The sequence below is a fragment of the Balaenoptera ricei genome, chromosome 6 (assembly GCF_028023285.1).
Source record: "Balaenoptera ricei isolate mBalRic1 chromosome 6, mBalRic1.hap2, whole genome shotgun sequence".
Taxonomy (NCBI): Eukaryota; Metazoa; Chordata; class Mammalia; order Artiodactyla; family Balaenopteridae; genus Balaenoptera; species Balaenoptera ricei.
Window position 1 is genome coordinate 98,873,044 of NC_082644.1, and position 16,893 is coordinate 98,889,936.

The 16,893-nt window shown below is 36.8% G+C and overlaps 1 protein-coding gene across 2 annotated transcripts in view; it reads right to left on the reverse strand.

Annotated features, from left to right (window-relative positions):
* The window catches only part of TMEM245 (transmembrane protein 245), a 102,414-nt gene that overhangs the window by 63,919 nt on the left and 21,602 nt on the right, over positions 1-16,893 (reverse strand). Inside the window, exons 4-8 of one of the 2 annotated variants that reach the window (XM_059925256.1) lie at positions 15,589-15,705; positions 13,094-13,318; positions 11,456-11,625; positions 8,492-8,515; positions 3,315-3,419 (exon numbers count right to left, since the gene is read on the reverse strand). In XM_059925256.1, the coding sequence (XP_059781239.1) occupies positions 3,315-3,419; positions 8,492-8,515; positions 11,456-11,625; positions 13,094-13,318; positions 15,589-15,705 (641 nt within the window). The remainder of the gene's footprint in view (positions 1-3,314; positions 3,420-8,491; positions 8,516-11,455; positions 11,626-13,093; positions 13,319-15,588; positions 15,706-16,893) is intronic. The other variant, XM_059925257.1, reaches the window with a different exon arrangement.

The window sequence follows — 16,893 nt, forward strand, 5'->3', positions numbered from 1 at the left end:
CAGCTTTGAATTCTTTGTCTGCTAAATCCAACATGTGGACCACTTAAGTGTCTAATTCTTTGGGGTTGTTTCCCCTTGAGTCACATTTTTCTGTTTCTTTGTACATCTAGTAATTTTTGGTTAAGAATTGGATGTAAAAAAATGAGTTGTAGGGACTTCCCTGGTGGTGTGGTGGTTAAGACTCCATGCTCCCAGTGCAGGGGGGCCAGGTTCAATCCCTGGTCAGGGAACTAGATCTCACATGCATGCCGCAACTAAGAGTTCACATGCCACAACTAAGGAGCCCACTGGCCACAACTAAGGAGCTCACCTGCTGCAACTAAGACATGGTGCAAATAAATAAATAAAATACATTTTTTTAAAAATGTGCTGCAGCAACTCTGGATTCTGTTTTGTACCTCTGAGAGCTGTTACTTTGTTTCAGTAAGCAAATAACTTATCCATAATCAAACTGCAAAGTCTGTCTTCCCTGTCATTAATGTCTCTGCTCAATGTCTTTTATTTTTTGAAAAGCCTAAGGGTTTCCCCTAGATCTGAATAGCTTAACAGACAGCAAATAATTTTGGCAGAAGTTATGCTCAGACACTTCACACTAGGAAGCTTCATCCTCTGCAGCCTGAGATGAGTGAGAGTTGAGAAATACAATCAAAGGCACAACAAATTTTCAAATCTCCCAGGCTTTCAATATTCACAGGACTCCTTGAGGTCTCACATATACCAGGTCTAGAATGTGTGATTTATTAATCTCAGCCCTTCTATGGCTCTCTTGCTTCCAGAATCTCCCCCTTTAATTCACAGCTTCTCTGTTGCCAGTCCCAAACCAAATCCACCACCTCCCATAAGAAAAGCTGCAGGTTTTTGCTGCTCACGCCAGGCAGATGAGGATAGGTAACTCCAAGCAAGAAAGTCACAAACTACATGTTTTTATCAGCTGTGGTAGCAGTTTTTCATGAGCAAATACTCCTCAAATTATTGTCTAACTGGTCATTTTCCAATGCCCTGATATGGTGTTTATAGTCATTTTTATACCATTTTATCCTTGCTTTAGGTAGAAAGATATTACCTGACATCCTCACCCTGCTATTACCCCAAGATATATCAGGAAAATGGAGGCAAAAAGGATTTTCTGACAGACTGGATGTGGATATAAAAGAAAAAAAGTAGTCAAGAATGACCCTGAGGCTTTTCACCTGAGCAAGCAGAATGAAGCTGTCACTTACCAAAATGGGAAGACTGTGAGAAGAACAGACAAGCAAGGGAGGTCTGGAATTCAGTTTTGACATGTTACATCTGAGATGTCTATTAGACATTCAAATGGATACTGTCATGGTGTTTTAGAGAATTATCCTTTTATTGGTTGGGAGAATGAACTAGATAACCAGTAAATTTCCTTCAAAAGCTCAGTTTGCATGAGTCCTAGACCACAAAGAAGTGGTTTAGTAATACTTGTTATGAAAGTTCAGGGAAGCAAAAGCTCACTGAAGCATGGGATGAACAAAGAAAAAGAACTTGAAAGATGAACAATTGAGATGGGCAGGCAAGAAGACCCTACTCAAGGGGAAGAAGAAGGGAGAGTGGAATAGAAGAAGAGAGAGGAAAAAGAGAAAAAAGGAAAACGGAAGACCATACTGGCGAAAGATTTCTCTAAGAACTAGGAACTAGATTTCTCTAAGAACAGGTTTAGGTGAAATATGACAAAAACAAAGAAAGGTCTCTAAACAAGGCTGCAGAGTCTAAACAAGTGACTACACGATTAAAATCCAAAGAACAGATAAAAACTGCATTGAAACTGAAACAGGTACAGAGAGAGCAGGTTGATAAGATCAGGGCATACTGAGGCTAAGAATGACTGAGAACAGGACTTGCAAGTGGAAAGTCAAATAGCAGGAAACAGTGTAATCCTTTAGTAAACTTCTGCATATTAGATTATCTACTGATAACAGGTACTACCATATCTCTACAGCACTACAGGAAAATTTTTCATATCCATGATTTCATGTAAGTTTCACAATTCCTGGAAAACATATAAAAATCTGGGATGCAGAGTTGAGTAGAGTCAATATAAAGATTAAAATAGATTACAAAAGTTTTTTAAATAGCCCGTAAGAGACATCACTATAGAGAAAATTTTAGCTGCACTTTGGAGAATGATTTTCTTTGATGAAAGCAGGGTGATATGGACTAAATTTTTGTATCCTCCCGAAATTTGTATGTTGAAATCCTAATATCCAATGTGAGGTAGGGCCTTTGGGAAGTAATTAGGTCATGAGGGTGGAGCTCTCATGATGGGATTAGTGCCCTTATAAGAAGAGACACATGTTCTTTCTCCCCACCATGTGAGGACACAAGGAGAAAACAGCCATCTATAAACCAGGAAGAGGACCTTTACCAAGAACTTGACCATGCTGGCACCTTCATCTGGGACTTCCAGCCTCCAGAACTGTGAGAAATGTCAGTTGTTTTAGGCACTCAGTCTATGGTTTTCTGTTACAGCAGTGCAAACTAAGAAGGGGGAGAGGAAATGCAAGCTGGAAGGATCTGGAAAGCAAGAAATATCCTAATGGTAAATCAGCAGAAAAACCAATGAGACATGAAGGAAAGGAATTGAATTCTGATCTAGGAAACAGGATCTACACTAGAAGTCATGAGACCAGATCGTAGTTCTCCTATTGACAGAAGAAGCCACTTTTTCCTCAGTATCTTAATTTTTCATCTGCATTTACCTCAGAGGATTTTTATGAAATAAATAAAAATGCACATTAAAAAATATATTAGGGGCTTCCCTGGTGGTACAGTGGTTGAGAATCTGCCTGCTAATGCAGGGGACACGGGTTCGAGCCCTGGTCTGGGAAGATCTCACATGCTACGGAGCAGCTGGGCCCGTGAGCCACAACTACTGAGCCTGCGCGTCTGGAGCCTGTGCCCCGCGACGGGAGGGGCCGCGATAGTGAAAGGCCCGCGCACCGCGATGAAGAGCGGTCCCCGCACCACGATGAAGAGTGGCCCCCACTTGCCTCAACTAGAGAAAGCCCTCGCATGAACCGAAGACCCAACACAGCCAAAAATAAAATAAAATAAATAAATAAAGTAGCTATAAAAAAGAAAAGTGCTTTTAAAAAAAAAAAATATATATATATATATTAGGCAAATTCATGGCAAAACTAGTAATACAAAAATCATAAATACTTTAACTGTTATAACATACTTATAAGCAAAGTAATATTTCCCATGCCTGCATCTGCTAGCTTCGTATCTACATGACAAATTCTAACAATTAAGAGTTTATTAATGATAACAGTATTGTTGTACTCTACCTTTGCAGTCAGGAGTAGGGCTAAAAGAAGGGTTCCTATCACTAACAAAAATATGATGAAAATGCTAATTATTTTGTCTAACATCTTCTCCAGCCAGATGATCATCTGCACAGAAATGAAAAAGAGAATTAGTTATCTTCCAAACACAACTTAATAAAAACACATATGTATTCAAACATCATGAAGACAAGATATTCAGCATTGCAAAGCAAACTATGGCATAATGATTAAAGCAGGGAAAGCTATAAACCACTTTAGAAAGTTAAGTGACAATATTAATTACCATTGTTGTTTACAGAAAGAGTTTATTATTGTCATATCTAAGAAAAGGCAGTCAGTTTGAATATAAACTGTATCTATGCTTGGATTCTCATACTGTGGTATATTTACCTTTCAAATTATAATTTACAATCTGATAAATATTCTAAACAAAACAATGACAATCCATTAGTGACCTCAAATCTCATGAAACTTTACTGTCAATTAGCAAATACAGATGACTTTAGAAAAAGTATGACTCTTACAGTACAGGTATGTCCTAAATTATACAGATAAAATAGGAGCAAATTAAAATGGGAATTACATTCAAACTATTTTTTCCCTTTAATGTCACTAGGGTTATAAAAGCAGTAAGAATAAAATCTAATGTTAAGGTAATAATAAATACTAATTTCAGAATAGTAGTTACCCTGGGGGCAAAATGGTTGGGAAGTGGATGCACAAGCAGGGAGGGGTACACAATAGGCTTCAACTGTATAGGTAATATTTTGTCATGCTGGAAGATAGGCATGTGGGTGCTCTTCTTATCTTTTTATATTTGAAATATTTCATAATAAAATACTTTTAAAAATAGGATATTCCAACTTGACATTTCTATTCTTTTTAAAACATAAGCTTTATGACAAATTGTAATTGGCTGTAAATAAAGAATAATCATTAAAGTAATGGTTATTCCTTAATCAATAATTAAAATTATGCTTTCCCTAAATGCTACTTGACGTTCTATTTTGAGTATAACTTCTCTCATCTTTCACAATCACAAATAATCTTACATTTATATAAATTTTTGTTTTGAGATTATATAATTCTGATAGATTTCTAGAATTCCTGCCATGCAAAGCTACCATTTAACATTTCAAAAATACAGACTGACGACTGAAATACCACATTGCACCCCTCAGCTCCAACATGAGCATTGCTGAATAAGTTACTCTTAATTTAAATATTATGTTCTCCAAACAGTGAGTTAATCATCCAAGAGCAAAAAAATGGTGGTTAAAACAACATGCCTTCTAAAACATTTATTTTCCACTCAGTGATTATAAGCTTGCATCTCCTTATCTTTCATGAAGCACACTGTCATTAAGAGATCAATGGTACAGTGAACTCAAAGATAAAAAGTGCATCTTTTATCTTGGCAATTACAGCTTCAAACGGAAGAGTTAATTTTCAGTGCATGCTACCAAAGCATCAAAGACAATGCAGAGATTAAAAAAAGTAATAACAGGTTTCTAAGATATGGAAGGTCAGAGGTCATATTTTGAATGTTAAGTTCTAAAACCAATGAAACTGAAAAGTTTCATGATCAGAAACTAAGTCCACATCTAGTTCTTGATACAGTTCCTGAGGAAAGAGCTAGTGTTGTATTACTCTTCTTTGTATCTCCAAAACCTAACAGTGCACGGCATGTGGTAAAAGCTCAGTTAATACATATTTGACTAGGCAAGATAAATAAAATAATTTCAGAATTAAGACCGGATTTGTATTCACAAGTTATGATTTCTGAAAATAACTTAGGAGCCTCAATTTTTTTTAGAAAAAGTCATATCCTGAAATATGTTAACATAAATGATGTTTTATTTGGAAAGTATGAATATCTAAATTTATGTCTGGGTATTTTTAACATATAAAACATGGAATATTCACAAACACGTTATGTACAACAACATTACAAAAGTCAAATTTTGTTTTTAAGCCAGGGTAGAATTTTCCTATCACAAGCCTATACCTAAGGCTTGGAATAAGAGGCACCTAAAGATTTATTTTCAAGAGATAATACTGAGGGTTAGATGTTTTGTTCAAAATTTAAAATACAGGCAGACCTTGTTTTATTTTCCTCGTTTCCAATTTACTGTGCTTTGCAGATAATGTTTTTTTTTTTTTACAAAGTGAAGGTTTGTGGCAACCCTACATTGAGCAAGTCTATTGGCACAATTTTTTCCAAAAGCATTTGCTTATTTTGTGTCTCTCTATCACATTTTGGTAATTCACCCAATATTTCAAACTTTTTAATTATTATGGTATTTGCCATGGTGATTTGTAATCAATAATCTTTGATGTTACTACTACAACTCACTGAAGGCTTAGATGATCGTTAGCATTTTTTAGCAATAAAGTATTTTTAATTAAAGTTTACAGTTTTTTAGACATAATGCTACTACACACTTAATAGACTACAGTATAGTGTAAACAAATTTTATATGCACTGGGAACCCAAAGAAAATCATGTGACTTGCTTTATTTGCAATATTCGCTTTACTGGGGTAGTCTGGAATGCAACCCGCAATACCTCTGAGGTGTGCCTGTAAATCAAGTCATTTAAGATGTTCAATACATAAGCAAAAAAGTTGGGGCGGGGGGGTTTTATTCACATGACAGCCAGCTAAGATATAAGGTGAGAAAACACGACGAAACGGAAGACAGCAAAAGCGAAAGAGCACAAAGAGTGGGAAAGAGAGACAGGAAAGACTTAAAAACGTGAAGAACTAAGGACCAATCGAGAGGAAACAAAATGGATAGAAAACTTATGGAGGAAAAGAACCCCCTGAAAGAGTGAATGGAACAAGACTCATAAGGAAACAGCAACTGATAGACACAGGAAGAGAAACATGGTCAGAGGAAGCAAGGGGTAAGTGGAAGAGGAAGGAGGAGAGAATTCGTAAAGAAATGCCAGTGGCGCTGTCCCATGAGGCTCATCCTGTTCTGTGGTCTGCTTTGGGCAAAGGGAATCACACAACCTGTCAAACCCTGCCCTGCTCGTGGAAATTGCACAGTCGTCTAGTAACTTTCCCAGCCTTCCACACCAAGAGAAATTATTTCAGATTTTAAACTTTATTTTCTAAAAGTGGAAGGGGAGTAATTTTAAAACAACATTCTTAATGTTTCAAGTACAAATGAAGGGCAAGCATTTTTTTTTTAATGTAGCAATGTCAGTAAATTTATAGTTATACCAAAAGACACTCTGAAACTGGCCCTATTTATCAAACTATGAAGGAAGTGTCATTCCACTACTGAGTTTTCTATTTCGTTATTCTGGACCTGGAGGTTTTTATTTTGCTTTGTTTTTTTTAACCAAATTCTAGTAGTCTTAGTGCAAATAATAAATACTAAGAAATAAAACAATTAAGTCTTAAGAAACAGTTACATTTCAATTAATCAGAGACATGTCTCTCACCCTCACTTCTCTTGAATTACTGTCTACTTCACTCCACTTGAACTTGGAATACCAATACCCAATGCTGCACATTTTCTGACCTTGGATGAAATGTAACAAAACAGACCTCAACTTATTTACATGCTTTCCTCAGAACTTAAAGCAGTTACTCCTACTCTACACCAATGCTTTACCTACACTACATGGAATCACCAAGGAAAAGGAAAAAGTTACCTATCTCTTAGGAATCTTTTAAAACTAACTCACAACCAGTCAGCTATGAATTAGGTAACCTAACTCATTTAGTCACCAAAGGTTAAATCAGATTGAACCTAATGACTTTATTTTTTTTCTAAAGTCTTTATTGAATTTGTTACAATATTGCTTCTTGTTTATCTTCTGGTTTTTTGGCCATGAGGCATGTGGGATCTTAGCTCCCCAACCAGGGATCGAACCCACACCCCCTGCATTGGAAGGCGAGGTCTCAACCACTGGACCGCCAGGGAAGTCCCTGAACCTAATGACTTTAAATCTCCTTTCTCTCATCTCTAGAGGACAATTTCATTTCAATATACACAAATTGGGGAAATATATAAAATCACCTACTTTAATCAAAGTAAGAACATGTAACTTATATTTGCAGTACTACCATTTGCCAAGGATTGAGCTCATTTACTCATACCAGTTTTTTAGAGAGTGGAGGTATACATAGCCATCTGTGTATGTGTGTTTGTGTATGTGTGTTTGTGTGTGTGTAGTGGTGGTGGTATGTGTGTGTATTTATTTATTTCACACACTGCTTATTCTCAATCCAACGTTTAAAAGTGTAAGCACTGTCAAGAGTCTCCCCTTTCTTGTTTCAACAGAAAGAATGAAACCCTAATCTTTACACCCAAGAGTCACATTTTAATCTATTTCCAAGAGGTACCACATCTTTCTTAAGGCCTGCTATATTTTCACTGAAGATTTTTAAGGTCTTATTGTGTTTAAAGACAATACACATGAATGATGTCATCTTTTGCTATCTGCCCTAGGGATCTGATGATATTAAGTCAGAACTACTGTATGTGGACAATATATCAGAGATACAGCACTCCTAATATATCTGCATTAGGCTTTATTGAAGTTATTGAAAATTCCATGCTGATCACGTGAGACATTGACCACAGATACCTCACACTTTGGGAAATACATAAAATTAGATATCATAGGCCATGACTACAATCTTTTTTAAGATAAAAATAAAATTTTGGAATACTAGTTATTAAAAAGGACAACATATAACATTACCAGCCAAGAGAATCAGACAAATATTTCACAAATTTATATTTTTTTAAAATTATTGTGTTATTTATAGAAAAAGTAGCCATAACGAGTTCTCTTTCCTTTTTAGTAACTTCTGCCTAATGTGCTCTCACACAACAAAGGAGATTAGAGTATCAGACTGGGTCACATTATAGAGCTAAAAAGGAATGGAAATCACAGTGGACAAAAAGGACTACAAGACAGAACTTACACACACTTGGGCAAGGAGATATCATCCACATCCTAAAAAAATGGCTTTGAGTTTTTAGCAAATTGTACTGTGACAATATTAATGCTTCATGACCTTCCATAGCTTATAATTAGAACTTTAAAAACAAAAACTTAGTTTGACATATGGACAGAAACAGGGTGAGAACGGAGATTTGGGGGGAAGTTACAGAATTCAATAGTAAAAACCAAAATCCGGGTGTTTGTTTACCTTCTTATTTAGCCAGTGCCAGAGCTTGAGGATAGGGGGTAAGGTGAGAGAGAGAAGATAAGAACAGTGGCATATCATTAGAGAATACAGTAATAGCATGAAAAGGAAAGAAAAGAAAATCACTGAGAGCATGAGGAGGAAATTATCTCAGACAAAGGAAAAACTGGAAAAAAAAATTGTAATGCATTAACAAAGTTTTTAAATCAAGTGAATATAGTAGTCCTTTAAGATACACGATTGAAATGATGATAACCACAAGCTTTGTTGGCAATTCAATAATTAAAAATACATAAAAATAACTTGAATGCTTATAGGCTTGAACTTTCACACCAAATTCCAAAGATCAAAGTGATAATTAAGATTTTTCACATAGCATGCACGAAAAGGATTTTCAGTCCCTGTATAAACTAATTTATGTTCATATACTACATTTTCATTGAACTTTGTAGTTATAGCTTTATAATACTACTTATTTCACATTTCCTACAGTAAAACATTTCAGTGCTCATTTGGAACAGTGAACACCTGGCAAAAAAGCAGACATATCTAAGATTCTGATCAGATTTGGTGCATTTCCTTCCATTTCCAATTTTTTAGGCACACATTTTTCTACCATATATATTATCCTTTTTTTCACATAAACATTATGTCATCTACACCTCACAATATTTAGCACTATAATAACTCATGCTGATTAGTGGATACATAATCTAAAAATCAGTAAACATAAGATTTAAGGCATTATTAGTGACATAAAAAGCATAAAAACCAAGACGCATAATTTCATCAGAGTGACTGTAAATGCTCTTTGCAGAGCTTTCCCTAAAGTACACCCAATACATGTTTAGACACATACTTAAAACAATCTCCTGTATATGGATCATTTCAAAAACACTGGTCTAATCAATTGAAATTAAACAGAAAAATAGATTTATTCCCCAAAGCAGGAGCCCACATATATTATTATACTACACAGAACATAATTTTGACATCAATTATAATTAAATATTCAGTTTGAGACAGCCATTTATTCTGGTATGTATTACCTATAACAGAAAATGCTAGTTTTATTCATTTTACTGTCTCTCTTCTTTAAGAAGGACAGATTGACATATAAATTAGAACAAAAATGAAAAATTTTTTACAAGGCTACTCCATAACAAATACTTTTTGACACCCCTGGAACTTCAACTGACACAACTGTAGTGTTTTCCTAAATGAAGGGTTCCAAATACAAGTACATGGGAACACTGAGAAGGGGATTCAGTTTCTATCCCATCCGATAGTGCTAAGACAAAGAAATTAATTGAAGTAAGAGTTACCCTCTTTAAACCGTTTGAAGTGATAAATCTGCTCTAATAAGATAACGCTTCACCTTAATCAGGGAGATGTGATAAATATGTTGAAATTTTTGTGAGAAGTTTTAGATTCTTTCTTATTTAAAAAATTGAAAAATCTTAATAAGAACACAATAGGCAAATTACAAAAGAAAAATATAAACAGCCAATAAGCAAATAAAAGGATGGTCAACCTAATTTTTATTTTTAAAATTTTCAAATTAAAACAACACTGAGATACTTCTTTTTACAAAACTAAAATGGACTTTTTGTTACACTATAACATCCAGTATTGGCAAGAGCTCAAGGAAATGGGCATTCTCACATGTTGCAGTGGTGGGAATTAAAACTGGCAAACTTTCTGGAAGACCATCAGGCAATATGTAAGAAAATGTATCCCCTGCATCTCCCTCGACTTCCTCCCCCCTCACATGAACTCCAGTCACTGTTCTCATCTATATCTACATTTGTTTCAACTAACAGTGTTTCTCAACCATAAGTCATGGATGGACCTGTTAAAGGAAGCAGTCACCAGCCCTGTGATGAAGTCCAGGTTGCACAGCGTGGCACACAAAAAGGCCTTCGTGATCCAGTCTCACCTGACCCTCCAGCCTTGCCTCCCACTAATTACCATTTCACATATCCCAGCCATTGCCATTTTCCTCGTGTTCCCTAAGAACTCATGCTATGGGAGTCTCTGTGCCCTTGCACTGCTCCATCCACCTGCTCTTCTTGCCATATCTACCTAATAAACTCCTGCTTGTGCTTCAAAATTTGCTCTGGCATCACCTCTGCTGCAAAACCTCCCCTCTCCCACCGCTCTCCGACAGTGAGTCATTTCTTGGTCAGTACTACCACTGTATGCTGTACACACTTCTCCTCCCCAAATTACAACAATAGCTTAACACTTACATAGAGCTTACTGTGTACCAGATCCTGATCTAAGAATTGTACATATATTAACTCAAATTTAACACTCACAATCATTCTATGAGGTATACCTGCTATTATACTCATTGTATTGGTAAGAAAACCAAGGCACAGAGAGGTTAAGAAACTCATCCAAGGTCACATAGCTAATAAGTAGAACAGGGATCTGAATCCAGAGTTTGAATTCAGAGCCTATGCTCTTAACCACTAAGCCTCTGAATCTAACTAGGCCTCTAAATTTTAAAGGATTGCTGTCTCCCCACTAAACACAGCTTCTGTACCTAGTTTTCCAGGATTCATCTGATTTTCCCTAAGACTGAGCATACTATCTGACACATGAGAATTTTCCCAAAAATATTCACTGAACTGAGCCACCACCTGGCTATATAATTTTAGGCAAGTCACTTAACCCCTCTAGATTTCAATTTGGTCCTTATAAAATGAGAGAGTTGAACTAGGTGCTCCTTGTCTCCCATTTTTAAGATGTAAAAATACTAACACAATACTTACTGAAACTAAATCTATCCCATCTTTATATAAACCATAATTCTAAACTTTAAATTTCATCATAGAATTAGACATTAAATGTGCTATCCACAAATAAAACATAAATACCAATATACCATAAAATGGAATATTTTAGACAATGAAATACATAAACCCCATTAAAATAGCTCAAGTTCTTAAAATACAATACCTTGCTATCAACTTTTAACAAGAATTTTCCAAGCCCGATAATTGGCCACGGTGCCAGGGCTTCCTGCCGCTCCTTCAGGAAGTGCTCTATAACCTGCCACCACACGGAGCAGCGCTTCTCCAGGAAGTTCACAACACCAAAGTGAATAACAAGCTTTTTGAGTATCCATACTATAAGGGAGATGAGAAATACACACATAAAAAAGATAGAGATTACAAAGTTTTAACATGAATAGTTTCCTCAATTTCATATAACTTCCTAAAACAGTAAAGCTAGTGCTAAAATACAGTGTTTTTTTTTTAAAGGAGGAGGGAGAGAAGAAAGTTCAAAATATTCCAAATTGGTGTAATTGGGACAATTTTCACACAATCCCCACCCACCTATATCCCTCCTTCTCTGTGAAGTCTTAATCCTTGAAGGGGTCAGGGATTCACAGCCTATATAAACATAAGATACCCTGATCATGAAGATTTCAGTGACTACGATCTTGGCCCCTCACGCCTTACCCTTCCAGGGTAAAGAATACTAACCCCTGACATGTCCTAATCTCTTCGGCTATTATAGCTGCTCTGGCCAAATTTTGTTCTTTTCCTTAGATGTTTGATGTTTAGTGACCAGAGAAGTATAAGGTATTCCATACGCATCATGATTATACCACTGCAGGGCAACATTTTCATTTGTGTTTCTATTTCTCTACTCAGTGCTGCTCTGTACATCTGAATCTTTTACCGGGGTTCGGTAGAGAAGCAGGGTGAGTACGAGCAGGGCTGTCACAAACAGCTGTGTACTATGTAACTTCAGTGGGAACCACGCAGACTACAATGTGAAAGTACCCCTCTGCAGGTGGGCAGTGTGGTGGCCCTTCAAACGGAGGTTAAGCCTTCTGTTAAAGGCCAACTAAGAAGGTGGAGGGACCAGAAGGAAGTGCTGTTTATCTGTGAGGGTTGCCTTGAAGTTTGGACCCTAGATAATGGATCCCAACCACCATAACTTCCCTAACTCAAGGGGGTTCTGTGTCCTTAGTCCTGGCCTTATAATCTAACAGTTCACAGTTTACTATTTTGAACCATGAGGTCAGCGTTACATGCCAATTCAACAATTCCTTCATCAGCATTTTTAAATCTCTGGAGAGGTCCTAGGAAAGCTCCCATGGTCTCAAGAATAAGACCAGGGTGGCGCAGTGGTTGAGAATCTGCCTGCTAATGCAGGGGACACGGGTTCGAGCCCTGGTCTGGGAGGATCCCACATGCCGCGGAGCAGCTGGGCCCGTGGGCCACAACTACTGAGCCTGCGCATCTGGAGCCTGTGCTCCGCAGCGAGAGAGGCCGCGATAGTGAGAGGCCTGTGCACTGCGATGAAGAGTGGCCCCCGCTTGCCGCAACTAGAGAAAGCCCTAGCACAGAAACTGAAGACCCAACATAGCAATCAATAAATCTTTAAAAAAAAAAAAAAAAAAAAAAAAAAAAAGAATAAGACCAGGGTAATTATAGTTGTAAAAACTTCTAAGGAGCCACCTTGTTCACAGCCTGCTCTCCCTTTTTATTTAAAAAGACAGTAAAGTTATCTCAAACACAAAAATCCAAAAGTTAAAGAAAAAAGTCTTCAAAGGCATAGACAAGATCATAATTAACCAATTACCTGCAATAGGCACTGGCAGCAACTGTACAATCCACAGGTTCAACCAGATCTGGACTCCAACAATGGCCCAAAGGAGAGACACAAAGTAGATATCACTAGTTTTCTTCTTTCTAAGAAATGTTCCAACTTCAGACCTTTGTCTGCCCAAGGTGGGTGAAGGGGAGGAGGGTGAAGCAGATGAGGACAGTGCTGGAGGGGGTTCTCCTCTGTCCATGGTTTCTGTCCCTGAAGAGGGAAAGAAAAAAAAAAAAACACCCACATATTAGTCTACATTAATAAACAGTAATACAGAGCAATTAGCTAGGCTATCCTAGTTTAAGCTCTCAAAATGTATTCTGACAGTATGATTACATTGGGTTAAAAAAGAAAAAAAGACTTGGATGTATGCTTGCATATGCAATGAAAAAGGTGTGGAGAATTAATGCTGTGTTTACATCTAAGGAAATTAAGGTTTTTGGGGAGTAGGGTTGAGTATGAGAAATGTTTTACTTTTTACTTTATACACTTAACACTGTGCAAGCTTTTTTATGACATATATATATCATTTCTATTTTTACATCTATCATTTAGACAAAAAACAAGAAAAACACATGACAAAGTAACTGAGAATTATAATTAGCCCATGAAAATTACCCAAACCATATAAAGCAACAAATATTAACATATAGAATTCTTTATTTAAAAATTCCTCCTCTTTTAACTTTATAGTAGATGTATTTATATATATTTCTGAAACAATATGGCTTTTCAGCGTCATTTTACCTAAATGGAGCCAACTGCTCTTACAAGAATGAGCCAGGGATTTGCAGCATATCTTTCTCTTAGAATTAGATATGAAAAATGACAGACTGCTGGGGAAGAGGAATTTTCAAATATAGGATATCACACTCAATCATTTCACGAGGCACTGTTTTCTAACAACGCGACTACTATTACATTTCACTATTACTCAGAATATACCATGATGATGGAAATGCACAAGATCTTAAAACCTGCATTTTGCCTTCCATAAAAAAAGTTAATGATAAAAGTATACCATATTTCTTAAAGTCTAGGTAAAAAAAAAACCATGAACACCCCTAATCTCAACACCCTATTTGCCCCATTGTCTTTGCATATTTTACATAGTTGTATCATGTTCCACTTATGACCTTTCCCACTTTCTCCCTTCAGTTGAATGTCAGCTCCAGGAGAGCTAAGACCCTGTCTATCTTGCGCTCCCCTCCACTGATTTCCTCACACACACAATAGTACCTGACGTATGGAACGTACTCACTAAATATTTGTTCTAACAATGCCTTCCCTATTATTTCATAATTTTCATAAGTAACCACACAGTAGCCTTCTGAGCATTATGTCATAATTTCCTTAGTGTTTCTTTTTAATGTTAAATGATTAGTTGTGCGTACATTTTTACTACTGATGTAACTAGCACCATGGTAAGTCAGCCCACCTCACCAGAACATTCTACCCTGAGGTTTGGGGCTAAAGCGCAAGCTAATTATAATATGCTTCTGTTTGACTCTACTCTCTGAATATCTTCCTAATTTGGAAACTTCACGTTGGTGGATGTGGCAGATATTTAGAAGAACAGTAAGTCCATAACTAAAACATCATCCCCTTTCCACTTTGAAAACATGATTCAATGTGCAAGAAAAATAACGTTTTCCTACTACCCCAAATGCCTTTTTCTTAGCCGATCCCTTCTTTCAAGACTTCTCTGAAGTCCATTCTTCAAAAATAGCTCATGAAAAACATTCCTTAACTCCCAAACCTCTGGCACTAATGGACCTCTTGGCACAGACAGGGAAGGCCTTTTACATTCCTGAATCCTGTGCAAGTACAGTGTGACTTTAAAGCTGGTATAAACCTACCAGCTGGATCTTACAGGAGCTTTGCATGCAGAACAACCAGAGGGCTCTGTTTTAAGGGAAACAGTCAATATACTAATAGCATGAGGCATGCAAAGCAAACTTTGAGAAGAAAAGCAAGAAATGCCCGAGAAATGAATGACTGGAAGATGGAAAATAAAAAACAAAAGAAAGAGCTGGAGAAAGGGAACAACAACAAAAGCAACATAAAGAGTCAGAGCAAAATAGAACAATGGAGGAGAACTGACAGTTGCAGAAGAAATGGAAAATAAAAGGACTAAGTAGGAGAAAATATGGACAAAGGTAAATAGGACCCTAAGAAGAGGAAAATAACACGAAAGGAAAGTGAGAGAGAATAACAAAAGAAAAATAAGAAAAGCACTTTAAAAAAAAAAGGAAAGAATGAAGAATCAAGAAACCTAAGAAGATAATTAAATGTATGAAAAAAAGTGATATATGAGAACAAAGATGAGAAGGAAAAAAGTGTATAAATAGGAACCAGAGAGAAAAATGAAGGACCAGTAAGTAGCATTTTGTGGTGCTAATGTCTTTCTTAATTTTATATTCTACATGCATTTCATTTTCCGGAATATTTTGAAGGCACTCCTTCACAATGTCAGTCACCTGCAGGCTGGGGAGAGGGCTGGTCCTCAGTGCTCGATTCATACCCTGTGATGGAGATGGCCAAGGTTGCTAGAGTAGAAGCTGCCATGGAGATAACTTGCCCTGGTAACTCTGCTCCTATAAAACAAGCACGCATTTTTTAAACTTTTTAAAGGCAATGGACAAAATGGGAAATAACCTGCAAACTGAAACATACTCCTAAGTTTTCAACAGCAATATAACAAAATGGTTATCACTGACCCACCAGACCAGTGGTTCTTCGCCAAGGGAGAATGCTTAAGAATCAACAGCTACTGTACAGCACAGGGATCTCTACTCAATACTCTGTAATGACCTATATGGGAAAAGAATCTAAAGAAGAGTGGATATATGTATAACTGATTCACTTTGCTGTACACCTGAAACTAATGCAACATTGTAAATCAACTATACTCCAATAAAAAGAAAAAAGAAAAAAAGAAAAGCAACAGGAAAGTCTGCTAAAAATGCAGGTTCCTGGACTCTCTGTGTATCTCTCTCATTTGGGAACTTGATGCTGGTGCATGTGGCAGATAGTAGATATATAAACATGGAGTGCCACGCTTATATTTTTTTTTACTTCACAGGTTAATTTTACTGCACATCTCTGTTGAAACACACTGCCACACCAAGTCTGTGAGCTTCTTGAATGCAGACTTACTTTCCTTTGTATTACTAGCCCCTAGTACAGCATGGAGCAGCCCACACTTGCTCTCAATAACAACATTCCATGAGTGAATATGCAAATGTATGGGTATCATGCAAAACCATATATAGTTGATCCTTGACCAACACGGGTTTGAACCGTGCAGGTCCACTTATACGCAGATTTTTTTCAATAAATATAGTATCTGTATTTTCATCTTACAGATTTTTAAATTAACTAAGTGTGGGGAAAAGTTTTTGTTCGATGAGAGATCACAACATGCGGAATCAAAAGAACTAGGATTTGAATTCTGATTCTACCCAAACTGTTTCAGCTTCCTGCCCTTGCGTGAGTCATTTATCAATTCCTTTGTTTCTGAGGCAGAGACAGGAGCTCACAGATTTTTGACTGCATGGGGGAGTCAGTGTCCCTAACCCTGACATGGTTCAAGGGTCAACTGACTATCTATAAAGTACATAATTCAGCACAGGCGAAATCCACCACTTGAAAATCTAAAAGATCATCACTACCCTGTTTCACGTTACAGGTTCTCATGTTAAGTTCCTAATAGGTAGTAAACCAAGTTTAACCATTTTCACGAGATTCAAAAAAAACATTCACTGGTCAATGAGGTCTGTCTA